The 18,023-nt window shown below is 37.6% G+C and overlaps 1 protein-coding gene across 2 annotated transcripts in view; it reads right to left on the reverse strand.

Annotated features, from left to right (window-relative positions):
• Positions 1 to 3,608: 3,608 nt before the first annotated feature.
• The window catches only part of OTULIN (OTU deubiquitinase with linear linkage specificity), a 43,021-nt gene continuing 28,606 nt past the window's right edge, over positions 3,609 to 18,023 (reverse strand). For both annotated transcript variants that reach the window (XM_027869107.1, XM_027869108.1), the window contains exons 5-7: positions 10,890 to 11,015; positions 6,242 to 6,511; positions 3,609 to 4,178 (exon numbers count right to left, since the gene is read on the reverse strand). In XM_027869107.1, coding sequence (XP_027724908.1) covers positions 3,984 to 4,178; positions 6,242 to 6,511; positions 10,890 to 11,015 — 591 coding nt within the window. In that variant the 3' untranslated portion in view covers positions 3,609 to 3,983. The remainder of the gene's footprint in view (positions 4,179 to 6,241; positions 6,512 to 10,889; positions 11,016 to 18,023) is intronic.

Here is an 18,023-nt window from a genome sequence, read left to right on the forward strand (position 1 = left end):
TTAAATGCAGGTGAAACACAGAAATTCACTAATATTACCAACATGTACAAGATTCAGAACACTAACATATTTGCTAAAAAAAAAAAAAAAAAAATAGCACCTTTTCAGCTAAGGGAACCACAAAGCCCTTAAAAAATGTAGTCAGCACGTAAGATTACAAACACTGTTTATTCCCACATTAAGGTTAGTTTTCCTATTAGACATGGAGCCTGAGATTTTACTTGCTAAACTATAAAACATGTGGGAGGAATTAAAGGGATCCCAAAGCACATGCCTTGGTAATGTAAAAATGTCAGTCATAAAATGAACATAAGAGTATTGTACGAAAGGTTTCAATAGTTATAGTTTAGAGAAAAAGATCAATCCAATTTTTAAAACATTTCTAGATATTACATGCAAATCAGTATTGGCTCTCCCATGAACTTGAAAGCATTATTTTGTACTGGTATCCTAGATGCCTGAGGTTGATAACACGAAGTCAGAAACCACATACCAGCAGCTTCTCACCCCATTTGTGCTGCATAGTTCTTCCTTGAGTATGAGTGAAACCAGTGGATGGTCAACGCACGGAAGTGTAAGAGATTAGGAGGGGAACAGGAAACATGCTGATACAAAGGTCATCAGTGGGGCACATTAGGAACCAAGCAGCTGTTTGATTTAAATGTCTCTTACAGTGAGATAGAATGCTTGTGACGTCCTTATACAAGGCACAGGGATTCTTTCAGCAGCTCAATTGCTTATGTGAATACCTCTGACCTTGTGCAGTCAACTCTGGGGTAGTAAGTCAGTGTGTTGAGAGTTCCCACTATCTGTTCCTCTTTCAGAACAGTAACCATTTCACTGTAAGTGGATAAGCTTTCTCAGCATATCTGGGTCTTCATTCAATTTCTACTGTGTTATTGTTACTCAACTAATCATAAAACCTGTTCTCCTCCTCCTCAAAGGAAAAAAGACCAGCTCACAGGCTATGAATGTAAAGAGATTCAAGAATATAGGCAATCACTAAATACATTTCAATAAGGAAAGAAATGATTTACCCAGTATTCCCCTAAAATACCCTCTTGACAAGCATCTTTTGTCTCATCCTCTTCTTACTTATCCCTGCTACTTATCCCAAGTGATGAAGTAACAGATGAAGTTTACAAGTGTCTGAGACAGCAGCCAGCCAAAAGTATATGGAAGAGCATAAGATTTATCTTTTTGAATTTCCACCTTTGATCTACATAATGTGACTTCTGTATTCATTATTGCGATTTTCAACATATATACAATATGGGGGAGGGAGGGAAGGTCAAGCAAACAATTACAGCAGTAAAATACGGGGGCTCCAGTTCAAACACAGAAGTCTGGGATTTGGAGAAAAAAAGAAGCGAATGGGTTCAGAATATGCAACCTCATTACCAAAAGCTACCAGAGGATGTGACCCAGTATATCAAGATACATCAGGCCTGAGCATCCTACATCCTTGCTGCCTCAAATACCATTCATTCTATTAAGAGTTCCTGATAGAGGGGTATATTAAGAATTCTTTTGTACAGATAAGATAAAAACACTAAAAGGGAATCAAAACCAAGAATTCATTATTACTACTCTCATACGGCTTTCAGGAACATCTTTCATTCACCACACCTCCATATACTGAGTGAGAGGGAAAAAATCTACAGATCTGGTCCCAGCCTCTGCAGCTCAGTCCAATTCAGTGGGAGATGTCGGCATCATGTAAGAGAACAGAATTTGACTCAAACGCTCTTAGTTATAACGTAAACACAGTAGAGGAATCGTGCACTGACTGAAGTGCAGTAGGCAACATCTAAATAGAGTAAAGTCATGTGGTAGAGTTTGCATAGTTAACATGTTTAGAGCTCTCTCCTTAACCAAGGACCTCAAATTTTCAGTATTATATGTACTTATTTTACTTAAATATTATAATTAAACCAACCCCTCCACCTTCAAAAGAGTTCATACTAAATCAAAGTACTTATCTAATAACAGACAAAATAATTATTATGAGAGAAAAGTGAATCCCAATTCTTCCCCCAATCACATTAATGTTAGGTCATTACATTCATTTGGACTGTGTCAACATAGCCACAAAAGTGTAGTGGATTCTCTCATTCCTCTGATGAACATCCCAATGCGGACAGTTCAAGATCACACAGATAGGTTTTTTAACTTCAACTCTTCCTTCTAGGACTGTACAAATAGCCACTGTTATTTGTCATTCATAATCTGAGACGGTCTATCATGCTTCCAATTGAACTAATTTAAATGACATCATCAGCAAATCCACAAACTTGCCCAGCTCACCAGGTGTTGCTCTATTTTTAATGTAAAAGCAGTACATAACATAATTCCTATGTAAAATTTTAGCATGTCAGCTTTGAAAACTAGATCCGATTTACTCTTTAGCCCACATCCCACGGAAAGAAAATATTGGCAGTAGGAGCTCCCAGTATGAGATATGTTGAGGGGAGAGAATGCCACCAATGGCAGTACTTCAATTAAAAAGCACCTATCATCACAAAATCAAGCTGAGAGAGATCTTAAAAGACCACTAGTTCAACTCTCCTTTTAAAATACAGGAAAACTGAGCTTTAAAGATTTGACCAGGGTCACATTTAGGGTCACTGACGCAGAGCTGGAAGGAATCTCAAAAGATATCAAATCTAAACCCCTCATTTTACAGAGAAGGAAACTGAAGTGGCCAAGGTAAGTTAGGTGATAACCCAAAGTCCCACAGTTTGAAAGTCAAAGCTGAGACTTGACCCCAGGTTGTCTTACTTGTGTTCTTTCTATAGCCACATAGCTTCTGACCTAAATAAAGGTGACGGACTAGTGTCTTCCTTCTGAGATTACCCTCCATTTGCGCTGCATATATCTTGCATGTACATTATTTCTATGTTATCTCCCTCATTAGACTGTAAGCTTCCTGAGGTCAAGGACCATGTTTTTGCCTTTCTTTGTATCAGTACTTAACACAGTGCCTGGAATAGAGTATGTGAATGAATGCTTGTTGATTGATGTATTTGAGGCTACTCTGAATGAGCAGTAACCCCAAAGAAGGAGGTTATATATCCTACTAACAATTCTATGGTGTTCTCTCCTCCAACAGAGCTTTCTAAAATGCTTTCAATACGCTCATTTGGACCCAGTCCTTAAACTTCTATGCTGGGGATTTTATTGGACTTCTATGCTGGGGATTTTATTTTTTTGGTCCAGAACTGAGATTTCATTATTGTGGAAAACTCGTAGTAGTGGTCCCCCTACCAATACAGATCAGCAACTCATCATTAACTTAAGAGTCTTGGAGAGACCCCTGGAGGACTGAGATATTAAGGGACTTGTTCAGTCCCACAATCAGTATGTCACAGGCAAGACTTGAACCTGGGTCTTCCTGACTTTGAGATCAACTCTCTATTCCTTATGCTATGCTGCCTCTCCTGTTACAGATTGTTTCAAAATACCTTTAAGAAATATTTCAACCCAATTTTACTCCCTCTGTATTATGCAGAAGAAAACACCAGAGGTATAACAAGACTAGGCAGAAAGAGACTTACTACCAACATCCCAACAAATGCATTGCATAGACAGGTTACTTCAAAGACTCATTACTAGAGGAAAATTGTTTACTCTCTCCTTAAAAAACAAATTACCAATGTATCATGACAGGGGATTTGACTTGAGATTCTCCCAAACCAGCCCCAAGATGGCACAATACAGAATATTTTGCTTTATTGAGGACATATATTTTACACCTTCCAACAGGTGTGTTATTCTGAAGGCCTCTGAAATTTATTGCCTTGGAGGAGGAAGAAAAAAAAGCTTATATACAATGTTAATCCTGATAGCAAACATTTAGGCTTTAGGACACCCCAGAGAGATGTTGAATTCAACTCAAAGAGGATGAAGAAGTCTCTTAGACCACTCTAAGCAATATTTCAAGCCACAAGCCTAACAAGTTTCTCTCTCTTTTGATCTCTTTATCACAAACTTGTCTCCTCACATACTCTGACAGGGATATTATAATGCCTGTCATCCTCAGCAATCAGAGTCACCACAGGCCAGTCCTTGGGTGGATCTGTAGGATAAGACGTGATGAATTCCTCAGTGTTATACTTAGATAGTCGATAAACTTGTATGGTGTGATGTACCGCATAGGCAAGAAGAAACATTTCAACCTAGAGTAAATAGGAAAGAATTTTTTTTTAGTGAAGCTAACAGCGCAACCTTGAAGCATAACAGTAACTTTAGAGATGAATTATTTCAAACAAATGAAGAAAATAGAAATCCAAAAAGCCAGATAATCTCTAAATAGCTAATCTGGCTTGACCCTTATACTCATGTGTTCACTATCCTCCACACACCGTCCTCACCTTTTTCTACCTGGTGGTGGCAAAGAGATGGTACAAGGTTACAATAACACAACTCCCATCCTAGAACCTCCCCAAGTCTAGTCTACCTTCCAAAGCAGTCTTAAGGAGGAAGACAATCTGATTGAATTAAATGACACTAGTAAGTGAATGACCAAAGACTCTTCAGTATTTGGGTTTTTTTAAAAAGAGGATACTTATAAAACTTAAATGACCTAGTTAGTAGAATTTCAGGCAGAGATACCAAAAAGATGTGAAAAATTTCAAACATGACAAAAGAAAATTTGGGGAATGACTATGCCAGGCCTTCTGGGAGTTTCACCCTTGGGTCAAGGCTACTGTCTGTGCCTTCTTTTCACAGTGTTTTCCCTCGCTCTACTTCTAAGCAAGAGAGTCTATAAATGCTCCAAGTTTTTTCACGAATGATCCTCTGTGAACTTCGGCAGAGGTTACAGAAAAAGAAGGAACGGTCATGATGATATGCAGCAGCTGGGTGGTACCGTGGAGAGAGTGCTGGGCCTAGAGTCAGGAAGACTCATCTTCCTCAGTTCAAATTTGGCTTCAGATACTTCCTAGTGGCGTGACCCTGTTTGCCTCAGTTTCTCATCTGTAAAATGAGCTTGAGAACAAAAAGAGCAAACCACTCCATGATCTTCGCCAAGAAAACTCCAAACTGGATCATGAAGAGTAGGACACGACTGAGTAACAACAAAAGTCACAATGGTCTGTATGTATGGGTCATAAAGAATTGCCTGTATTTGGCTTAATCATGTTAAACAGAATCATTATGTGTTTGCCATTCATAAAGAAAAAGCCTAAAGTTTCATTCAAAACATCCTATACTAATAATGCTGCTCTTGCAATTTTTAAAACGGTGCACTAGTTTTGGATCTACTAAATCATTCCATTACTAAGAGTCTACACTTGAGCTCAAGATATCACCAAGTACCAGAAATCAAAGAGTGGTCTAATAGGGACTTGGCAATGTGACGAGGTGAATTTAGATAGATTTTGAACAAACAAATCTGATTTTTCCATTCCCAGATTTCAATTTTAAAGTTTGAAAACAATGCCAAGATAGTACACAGTTTTGCAAGCCAAAAAAATCTGTCTAGCAAAATCCAGGGAGGAGGTTTACTTGTATTTTAAAAATCAATGATAACTCATGTGGGCACCTTTATCTATCTATTAATACTAAACACTGTTTTGTCCAAGGAGTGAAACAGCAATTTTTCTTTTTTTTTTCCCCTACTGGCAAGGAATGCCAATATGAGGGGTAGCGGCTGCTGAAGATGGCAAGTATGAAAACCACCATTCATCTCTAGCCACTGTAGTGCCCCGAACTATCCTGGCATTTGGATTTTGTCCCAGCCAAGTACATTGCAATAACCAGAGAAATGAGGGTTTGAAATAAGATCTCTTTATCAGAATTTTGAATAAATGCCTGATTACTTTTTAAAACTAAACTGCATGCTTGGTGTTGAAAACTTATTTTTTTGAATGACAGAAAATAACTTTTTAGGCTTACTGATGGGTAATGTGTAGTTTATACCATACCCTAATGTGGTTTGTGGAGCAAAGGGCCTGGCAAAAGGACACACTGTATGTGGTTTCCAATTAAAGGAGCCAACTTAGCAGAGTTGTAAAAGGCTTTGCAGCCTCCAACGTGGAAAAATAAACAAAACAGCTGCCAGAATAGGGTCAAGATAATCTAAGGTTACAAGACCATTTTGGCCAGAGAGACTAGGAATAAGACATGTATTTCAAGAGTTAAATTTTTACTAGCAGCCTGACACTGTCAAGTCTATTGATTTTAGAATGTTCCCCAAGATACCCCTGGCCTGAACTTCCCTGGGGCCAGGACAGCTTACCTGCTCAAGGCCGCCAGAGTGGCCCACTTGATTCAAGTGATTCCTCAGTAGCTGAGCAGGGTCTCCTGAGGTGTCTCGAGCAAACAGAAGCACAGAGAAGAATGGCACTTCTTTTCCCTTCTCTTTATCATTGTATAGTTGAATGGCCTTGCTCAGCATCAGAAATTTCACAGCTTCATAGAGGCTATATTCTTCCTCTTCATTTCGGAAGAGCTCATCACAAGCCACCTGCCTCTCTTCTGCAGTTCTCATTGCAGTCAAACCTGCCCACTACAGGAGGATATAATCACAAATGAGTCAAATGCCTTCCCAGAATCCATGTATACTCAACATGAAGGAGGACAGGATCACCCTCAGAATCTATGGCAATGAGTGACATATGAGAGGCAGATAAAAAAGGTATCATCATAGGTTCATGACTTCAAGTCAGCATTAAAACAACAGCTGACATTCAGTCTGCAAGAATTCTAAATGCCAGATGTTTACATATGGTTCAAACAGGAGGTTAATGAGGGGAAGTAGTATCAAGCTTAGGGAGTGGAAGTATGCACCTCCCAGAATCACTGGGGCTTCTAGGTAGAGCTCTGAGCCCAGAGTCAGAAAGACCTCAGCTCAAATCTGGCCTCAGACCCTTACAAGCTGCATGACCTTGGACAAGTGTCACTTAGCCTGTATGCCTGAGTTTCCTCAACTGTAAAATGGGGTAATAATAGCACCTACCTCCTAGTTGTTGTGAGGATCAAATGATATGCACTTAATAAATCTTTCTTTGCCACTTCCCCTTTCTTCTTTATTTCCTTTCCTTCCAATGCAACAAGGATGAACCAGTCTTACAAATATTGACTGAGCAAACAGAGATAGAGAGTGCTGTGCTGATATGGCTAGAGGCATCCTGAAGAAAGCTACAGGAGGTGGCAGCCAGGTGGCACAGTGGATAGAGCACCAGCCCTGTAGTCAGGAGGACCTGAGTTCAAATCCAGCCTCAGACCAAACACTTGACACTTACTAGCTGTGTGAACCTGGCCAAGTCACTTAACCCCAATTGCCTTTAAAAACAAAAAAAAAGAAAGAAAGCTACAGAGAGCTCAAAAATAAAAACTGACACAGAAATACTGATGACTTGCATACTTTAGCAAAGGAGAACAACTACAGGGTATTTGTCTTCCCAAAAGTAATTTTCTCATTTTAACCTTCTGGCCTTTGAATAAGTATGAATTAGATGCAAATGCTCAGAACAACAAATTAATTTTTACTGAGCACTTACTATACACAAGGCACTCTGCTAAGTACTCAGTAAAATTCACATTTGTTCCTCTGAACTTTTAAATAAATCAGAAAAATCCTTCTGGACTGATGCGCTTCAATTAAGAAGTGAATAAGATGTGTTAACATTCATTTCAGTTGTTAGGAACAGACTTTGGTAAATATCTGTTTCCAAAAAATAGAAAAACTGTACATTTAAAATAAATGGGGGCAGCTAGGTGGCACAGTGGATACAGCACCAGCCCTGGAGTCAGGAGGACCTGAGCTCAAATCCGGCCTCAGACACATAACACTTAGTAGCTGTGTGACCCTGGGCAAGTCACTTAACCCCAACTGCCTCACCAAAAACAAATAAACAAACAAAAAAACCTAAAATTAAATAGAAATAACAGTAAAACTGTAAGAGGATATTATAGAGTTTTTTCCCATCCCTTGGAAAGCGAGTCTATTTTTTTGGCCAGTAACAGGCTCACTTCTATTCTAACCTTACAAGTACATTAAGAGCTTGGCTGATGATTGATATGGAAATGTTTTGCATGACTGCACATATATAATCTATATCAAATTGCTTGCCTTCTCAGGGGGAGGGGGAAGGGAGGGAGATAATTTGGAACTCAATTTTAAAAAATGAATGTTAAAAAATTTTTGTTTACATGTAACTGAGGACAAAAATAAAATAAAAATTAAATGTTTAAAAAAAAAACTCAGCTGGTCCATAGACAAGAAACATATAATCTGTTATTAGGTCCACACTCAAAGCCTTTTTAAATTGTAGGGGTCTGCTGGAGCTTGTGCTCAGTCAGCACAGGCTTTGAAAAGCCACAGTCACCTTTAATGAAGGAATTCCTGAGCATCAGTCAGAAGAAATCAGTCAGGCACTTTATGTTATTTAACTATGTGTAGTGTGTCTGACCAAGGTTACATGTGCAGGAGACAGAGGCAGGATTAATTGATAGACTCATCTCATTTGGTTCGAGAAATGTTTATTGGTTTGGACCTACAATTCCATCAAGGTAGGGAGCGCCTTGCTGAGGACATTCCCTTTACCAACAACTGCTCTGCAGCCTGGAGCAGAGAGATTAATAAAGTGATTTGACCAAGGCCACAAAGCCAACATGTACCAGAGGCAGGACCTGAGGCTGCTTCTTCAAACAGGCGACACACACTTCTCATTTAGTTCAAGATATATTTATATTAAAGATAAAAAACTTTGCACGTACTAAAAACTAAAAACTCAAGTCATTCACAAGGAATAAAAGTTTAATTACAGTTGGCAATTCCAAGAAACAACTATCAAGTTTACAAAAGCTAAAAGAGGTTGGGGGGTAGGGAAAATGAAGAAAAACACCACAGATCATACAAAACTGACGTTTCACACATTAACTAAAGGGAACATGGGCTTTGTCCTCAGTATCTTCTACAATATCTGTATTTGTCAGATAATAACAACTCAGTGTTTTATGGAAACTTGTCTCTTTCCGGGATACAAAAATATAACACACTCTTTTTCCCCTGAATATTAGAGAAAAGCTGCAACTACTGAAATATGATACAATGTAATGCAATGTAATACAATATAATATACACTATATATCTGTATGTAAAGATATATATAAAAGCATTTATTAAAGACTTGCTATGTCATGTGGCAGGCACTGTGCTAATCTCTACAAATAAAGACAAAAAAACGGTTCCAATAATCAAGGATCTTATAATTGAACAGGGGAAATAACATGCAAATATACCATATGCACATGCATGCACATATTTGTGTATATTTATGCAAAAGAGATATAAAGTAACATGGAATGGGAAGGTACTTACAAATGGAGTGAACAAGTGCCTTACGTACAAAATGGCATCAAGCTGTATCTTGAAAGAAACTAGGGGTTTCCAGGGGTAGAAGTAAAATGTATTCCATGGGGAAAATACAGAGATGAGAGACAGAATGTTGTGTTTGTGGAATAATAAGGACAATCTGTCTGACTGTGAAAGATGGGAAGGGAAATAATATATACAGAGTCTAGAAAACAAGCTTGGCCAAGTAGTGAAGGGTTTTAAATACCAAAAGAGAGTTAATATTTTATTCTAGAGGCAAAAGAGCAAGAGTTCTAAACCTATGGCCCATGAAATTTTATTTTCAGTATTTTGATAAGTATTTCAATACAATTAGCTTCCTTTGTAATCTTAAGTATTTTATTTTTTGCACTGAAAAACATTCATCTGAAAAGGGATTTGTAGACTTTACCTGATTGTTAAAGGGGTCCATGACACAAAAAAGATAAAAGAACCCGTACAACAGAAAGTGACAATCAGATCTGCACTTTAGGAAAAACAATTTGGCAGTTGTGTAGAATACACATTAAAATGAGAAGAGACAAAAGAAGTATATATATGTTTACATCTAATCTATCCATCTAAGGCTTCAAGAACTTAGAAGACAAAGATCATGTGTTAGATTTTATTGTATATTCCTCAGTGCCTAGTATAGTGACCCTTTCTACCCCTCCACCCACACAGTAAGCCTAAAACAGGTTATTTATTGATATATCATTATTGAAACTGCTCAAAAGAAAGCAATTTCATGGTCAAGAGTTTAACAGTATTCTCTGGTGGAACAAAGAAAACAGATGGTGGATAATGGAAGTTACTTTGAAGGCTAAGCAAACTTTTGAAAGCCAAGCTGTACTTTACAATTCCAAAAATTCAACTAAATTTTACACTTCAATGGATTTGTGGATCTTGTTAACTTCTTCTAATGGTGAAGATCATAATCCAACCATCCATGATACTTTTCTCATCCTGTGTGAGTCATAAAAGATCCACTGCATTTGTATTCTAACTCAATTTCATAAATTCAATAAAACTCAAAATGTTTTTCAAAGGACAAGTTACCAAACAATTTATAATAAAGCAAACTTTAGAAAATGGAAATAGAGAATTTTTACTCAACAGAAACTTAAAATCTTAATGTAACACACAAGAATTCTCGAGGAATACAAAGTCAATTTTTACTTCATATCATTTGGTAAGACTACCAGTAGCAGAGGCTGGATAATAGCCATGAAATGATGATATATGGGTTTTCCCAAATTTCTTTTTGGATATTCCTTTGTCATGTAAGTAGCCCAGTTTACAATTTAGCAGGACACTATACATGCCATTTGTTCTGAGAACTGCCACCTCAATTTTATAAATAGTCTAAGTGACAAGTTTCTGAATTCATGTAAAATAATTTTGCTGATACTTGGAACTACTAAAACATTTCTCTATAACACTTATGTTTTGTTTCCATAGCTATCAGGTAGGAAAAAAGAAATGGAAGACTTGGGAGGTAACCAAATGGAAAAAAATCATAAATCAAGATAATGAAAATGTTGCAAACCTTCTTCCTTAGTAGCGCTAAGGATTCTTTAATTTTGTCTCCCAGGTCCTCTCCCTTTCCATCAAATTTCAGTCCAAGTTTCCACTGCTTGATCCAGTTATATCTGCTTATTAGTTCCTCTGGCAACTATAGTATCAAGGAAACAGAAAAATAAAGGTGTTAACATTCACAGAAGTCCACAACTATCTACCACAAAAAGAAAAAAAAAAATTCACAGTTCATTGGTCTCTTCAATCAATTCAAACTCAGCAAAGACCACCTAAATCTCCATGCCACCATATCCCACCCTTTCTTGGGGCCTTGAACTAAAAATCTGGGAGGGGATATTACAGATGTTTTAGATGAAACCCAAATATGCAAACCTGTGTGATTATTCTAAGAACCGTCTGGGAAATTCAACAGCAATTGGCAGGAATAAATCAAGACCTGGGTCAACATTCTTTCTTTCAATGAGGTATCTTTATAGAGATCATCTGAAGGCTTTGGGAGGTCATTTGCAGATAGAATACTAATGACTGACCTGCCTTAGCAGGTACTTCAGGATAAGTGGAGTGTTAACTATTAAACTATTTACTATTAAAAATGAGGCCCTTGCTATTGGAAAAATTGTTTTGCTATATCATATTAACACAGACACTCAGGCTTTCGATATCCTAGTACCTATGAAATTATATATCTAAGAACCTGTCAGATCAATCAATCCAACAACAATTTTAAAAGCACCTGTGCTGAGCATTGGGAATATAAAGACAAAAACTATACCGTCTCGGCCCACAAGGAACTTACATTCTAACAGGAGATATACACGAATATATAAAAAATTTATACAAAATAAATATATCAGGAGGAGAGGAGGATCAAGAAAGATTTCACACAGAAGTTGGTCCTTGAACAAAGTCTGTATATATCTTGTATATCATACCTATTCAAATATGTGTTATATCCCTCATTAGACAATAGACTAGACTCTTGAGCAAGATCTACTCTGCCTTTCTCTGTATCCAAGCACTTTGCAAAATGTCTGACACACAGTAAGCACTTTAATACACACTTGATAATTGATTTTTAAAAACATAGATAAAATGACTGATGGTATGAAAATACACACATAACGCAAAAATTGTACATGGGATTAAAAGAGATGTCCAATGGCTGAAGGATTAACAGCTGAACTACATTATCCTTGCATTTTTTTTTCCTCTCTCAGCTCAATGGAATGAGTTTGCAGAACCTAGCTTCTAGTAGCAAGAGAACTGTGGATGTGCCAGAAACCCTAGGGACCTTCAGTGAAAAATCATGTCACTGGGCTGGGGGGAAAATGTGTTAATTCATAGTCACAAAATATAGAAAATAAACTTTGTATCAAAATGAAAGATGCCGAATGAAGATCTGGAACATATACATCAAGTCTTTAATGGAAGAGCTCTAGGATCATTTTAAGGAAGAGGGAGGAAATGAGCATCCATATAGCACCTACTACATGCCAGACCCTGTGCTAAGCAGTTTTACAAATATTACCTCATTTGATCCTCACAACAACTCTGAGGGCAGGTGCTATTATTATCTCCATTTCACAGCTCAGGAAACTGAAGCTGAGGGAGATGAAGGGACTTGCCCAAAGTCACACAGCTAAGTAAATGTCCAAGGACAGATTTAAAATCTGGTCTTTCTGACTACAGGCTCAGCACTCTATTCACTGCACCACCAAATGCTTCTAAAAAAAAATTAGTGACATTTATTTTTTAAAATGAGACACATCCCCCCTCCAACTCTTTAGTTTTTGAAGAATCCATCTAAATCTCTCTAGGTCCATTTTTTAAAATTGCATTTCAGTTTTACCTTTTAGTATGTAACAATGCTAAAGAGATTTTAATACATCCACAAAAACAAAACACAGGGATTTAAATGACATCTCAGTCTTTTCCAAAGTAATCACATATAAGCCAAAAAAATGAAATAAAGTGTTTTTGAAATGTCCACAAAAAAGCAATCCATTAAAACGGTGATCACTAATGAAAATGAAAAAAAAAAAAATCCAAGTTTTCCATTTCATTTAAAAAATTAAACATTTAAGCCACAGAAATGCTTAACAGAGTTTAAGACCAAAAGAATCAATTTATCACATTAGGCAAACTTCTCTCTCTCTCTGTTTTTCTTTATCTTTATAATGTTTTAATAGTTTTATTATAAAAATTTTATCCTTCACTTTAATTTTAGCTCTTAAATTCTGAACTGCTACAGCCATCAAGTGGCAACAATCTGAAATCACAAGTAATAAATGTATACAAATCTTTGAGAATGAACTTATTAAAATAGGCACAAAAAAGAGAAGGAATGATTCTGAATCCAAAGCTGAATATAAACCTGAAGGCAGTGAGAAAACAAGGAGCAGTAAGTGAAGCATGTAGAGCTATTGTTAAAAAATCAAACATGATATCAGAAAGTGGAAATAGTCCCATTATCCCCAACAAAGATGAAACTCTTGCTAAAGTTTGACCAATTAGAAGGCTACTGCAGTAGTCCAAGTGAGAGCTTGAACTAGGGTTAGGACTGTATAAGGGGAGAGAAAGGAACAGATATGAGATGCTATAAGAACAGAAATAAGACATAGCAACAAACTGGATCTGTAGAATAAGAAATTAAGGTTTTAAGAGTGGAAGGATATATTCTCAATAAGAATTGGACAATTCAGAATAAGGATACGTTTCAGGGAGAAGATAGTAAGTTCAGTTTTGGACCTGCTGAGTTTGAGATGCCTACGCAGCATCCAGTTCAAAATGTCCAATAGACAGCTGATGCTAAGGGAACTTTAGCTCAGGATTGAGAGAGAAGCTAGGGCTGGATATATACACATCTTTGAACCAGCTGCATAACCAGAGATTACTGAACTCATAGGTGCTGATGAGCTCACCTAATGAGAGAATATAGGGTATAGAAGAGGGAACAAGACACATCTTTGGGGTACACCTAACAATTAGTAGGCATGATTTAGCCAGCAAAAGAGACAGAGAAGGAGTGGTCAGTTAAGACAATCAAAAGAAAGCAGTATCACAAAAAAACAAGCATTCAACTACGTCAAATGCTATGGAGTAGAAATGAAGGCTGAGAATTGAGATAGAAAAGGTCGTTAAATTTGGCAATTAAGAAATCACTGGTAACTGTGGAGAGAGAAATTTTAAATGAATGATGAAGTTGGAAGTCTGGTTGCAGAGGGTTTAAAAGAGTGGTGGCAAACTCAAATAGAAACAGGAATTACTGAACCATATATAAGGATCCCTAGGGGCACCATATCGACTTAGAAAAACACATTTTAACATTATCTGTGTTCAACTGCATTTTAACTTATTTCATTAAATATTTCCCTGCTACATTTTATTCTGGTTACTCCTGAATGTTGCCAATAACCCACGATGTATTTGAATGTCCAATTTAGAAGTTGTAAAAGTGGAGGCATTGAACAGTTTAGCTAGATCTAGTGATCAATGAGGGAGTTTTTAAGAAATGTGAGAACTGGGCTGTGTGCAGGTGGCCACAAAGGAACAGAGACTGAAGATTAGAGAAAGGAAGCTTAATAGAGGAAGCAATCTCCTGGATGAGACAGGAGAGGATAAGATTAAAGGTTTTTAAAACCCACGTACATCTGCATAAAGAAGACAACTTAAATTTATGAGAAGAGATAAACTCACAGAGACAGAGTAGATTAAAAAAAAAGAGAGATGACATCTTAGAACAGAACCCTAGGGTAGCCCCACACAGAGGAGGCAATACATGCATGACATAGCAGTGTCACAAAAAATGAACAGAAACAAAGGTTGATGTGTTAAATGACAGATAAAGAAGGATGAAAACTGAGAAAAGGCCATTGGATTTAGCAACTAAGAGATCTCTGGTAACCTCAGAATCATTTCAGTCAAGAGGCAGAGAAATGAACTCATATAGCATTATTATGCATTGTTACATGCATCACTGTCTACTAGTTACCTATGTATGCATCTTACCCTACCACTACACTGTAATTTCCATAAGGAAGGAATTGTGGCTAAATTAAACTTTGTATCTCTCTGATACTTAGCACAATACTCTGCCAATAATTGATACCTAAATGTCAGTCAAAATGAATGAAAAAGACAATAAAAGTAAATCTTTTTCCTCAGTTTAACATTATATCACCTCCATTACCACAGGAATACCATATTCTAATCCCCATCCACATTGAACACATAAGACAACATAAATTAGATAGATGTTATCTATTTATCAGCCCAAAATAGACAGCCATTGTCAGGGGGAAGATATGGGGCTCCTTTCTGCTCAATTAAATGAGTATTTATTTATTAATGTGTGGAGAACACTGTCCTACATGCTGGTGACAGAAAGCATAGATATGGTCTCTGACTCTAAATGTACTTTCCTGCCTAATAGAACCACTACTTTAGGTTAATCAAAATCAGAGTATACACTCAAGAGTCAAAAATCACAAACCAAACTTTCAAGTCAGGGAGTAAGCAAGGTCAAGTTACGAGACTGGTCTGAAACACAATGAGCAGAGTAGAGTAACATCAGATGAAGAAGGCACAGTAGCAAATAGGAACCAAGGTCAGGGCAAAAGATTAAGAAGACAAGGTAAAGAATTCAAGGAAATCAGTAAGAATGATTCCAGATCAGCTTAAAAGACAACAAGTTCCAGAGAGGCATACAATCAACAGTCAAAAATACATTAAAGATTATGAAGTCCTACTTATGCTAGCTCAGGAGTCAACCTTTAACAGTCCCTGTCTACCTTCTTCCCAATGGGATCTTGACAAATATGAATGCACTGTTAAGAGATACAACCAGACAGAATGCTGTACACATCACACACTTTGACTTTACAAAATGAGGCTGGTACACCTAATAAAGAGGAATAACACAGTTAGTGATCAGAGGGAATTATTTACTTATCTACTGGAGTTCTCTCTTTGGCAAAAGCAGAGCAATTACAATTTCTTAATGACCATTTCATTACTCAGAAAATGAGGACAGTGATGAGGGGAACTGTCATTCAGGACTCAATTTTGACAAAGAAGAACTTGTTGCTGTAGTAGAAACAATAGGAACCTTAGGAGGAGAGGGCCATTCCATCTAGTCATTTGTTAGCACAGCCTGACATGTACCTGGTTTGGGAGAGCAGGAGAAGATCTGAAAGGATATAGAGAAAGGATACATAAGATCTCATTAAAAAAAATCCACAAAAGGTAAGCAGAGGAGAAATATGCTTAATTAAGAATTAAATTAAAGGCAAAGAAAAACAACCTCAAGGAGAGAGGAAAGGGGAGAGTTGCTTTAAAGGAGTGGTATGTATACAAAGAAAACTCATCAATGTAATTAGATTTTTAAAAGATAGAGAAAAGATGAAATCCAGGGTAGATAAGACAGAATGACTATGAGAGCATAAAAATGTCCTTTAAGTAGTGTCAGAAACACTAGAGTCCAGAATGAGCTACATCCTGAGAGTAATGCTGGGAACAACATAAAGGGCTTTCTTAAAAAGCTATATGGGCAGTGGAATCAAAGAAAGGATAGGATGGGAAGAATAGAAGAGGCAACTCAACTCTATTTAGCTTCTGTTTATTCAGCATCCTTATTTATTTAATTTTTGGATTGAGTAAGTATTACAGATGGGTACAGACTTGAGATTTCACTGACTGGCAAACTCCTGCATCAGGAAAAAACCTCCCCCTATGCAGGTTGCTACCTTCCCTGCAACTTATAGTCCTACAGATTTGCCTGGGACTCTAAGAAGTGAAGAGACTTGTCCAAGGTCACACAGAGAGAGCTTGAAGCTGAGTATTCCCGGCTCCAAAGCGAGCTCTCAGTACACTAGACCCCCATGCTAGGAAGAACAAGAGAGAGGAAAAAAAGACTAAAAAAAGTGGGAACCTAGGTGCTCTTACTGAATTCAAATCACCAGGCACAGGTGACATACGTTACCAGGTACTGTGAGAACTGGAATAAGTGCTGAGTCACTGATGTTTAAAAGACTGTGGGAAAGTGTCACTGACTAATGACTGATTAATTGATGATAACAACAGCAATTACATTGTTGTCTGTCCTTCGCGTTTTGAAGACTAATGACATCAAGGTGATGTCTTGACTCACACATGAATTTAAGTGAGGCAGAGTTGCACAAATTCATCAGTCTCACTCTGTCTTCCATAGCCATCAAAGTCCAGTGGCAAGACAAAAGTCAAGACATCCAGCAATGGCCCAGGATCCACTGCCCAGGCAGTGGATGACCCTGGCATCTCCAACATCTGACCGAGCTCTAAGAGCTGCACTGTACCTGCTTCAGTTACCTTCACAGCCATTGGAACACATTGTTCTCATCCACCATTTTGCTAGGGGAAATCTTCACAGCAGCATTAATATAGTGCTCTTTTAGGTTTAAGTGATTTATATGTTACATTGTTTGAGGTGCTATTATTACCACAACTTCCCCTACCCCCCTCAATTTGTAGATAAGGAAACTGAGGCTAAGAGATGTTAAGTAACTTGCTCAGAACACACAGCTATGTAAAATGGCTAAGGTAGGATTTCAACTCCAGGTAGGTCTTCTTGACTCCAAGTTTAGCCTCCCAAACACAGTGCTACAACCTAGCTGCCTCAAGTGAAGAATGTCAAAGAGGCAGTGCCAGGAATGGACTTGCTGAGAGGACAAGGTGGATCAGGCCACCAAAAGAGTAGGCACAGAAATGATGAATCATGAGGCACTACCTGGAATCCCTGTTGCTCCTCCACTTAACCAAACAGATTCACTCTTAAAATGCAACAATCATATCACCAGGTACAAGCACTAATTCTTCAGTGAGTACTACTATTCTTCCAGTATCCTCACATTTATAGAACAGTTCTATCACCACCATGGTAGAAATTCCCCACAACTTTCAGCAGCTTCATCCTCACTCCTCACCTGCATCTCTACTATTAAAAGAATCAGTCAGGTCAACAGATATGCTTCCCTAACTCATTTTGGGATGTTTAGAGATGGCTACATCTCTAAGACAAGTGGGGTAAGAACAAATCAAAACAATAAATGTCTTTACCAAATCCACTCAATTTTGCCCCTTTAATTCTGACATATAAATTTGAAAGGAT

The sequence above is a fragment of the Vombatus ursinus genome, unplaced genomic scaffold (genome assembly GCF_900497805.2).
Source record: "Vombatus ursinus unplaced genomic scaffold, bare-nosed wombat genome assembly UNPS02014791.1, whole genome shotgun sequence".
Lineage (NCBI taxonomy): Eukaryota > Metazoa > Chordata > Mammalia > Diprotodontia > Vombatidae > Vombatus > Vombatus ursinus.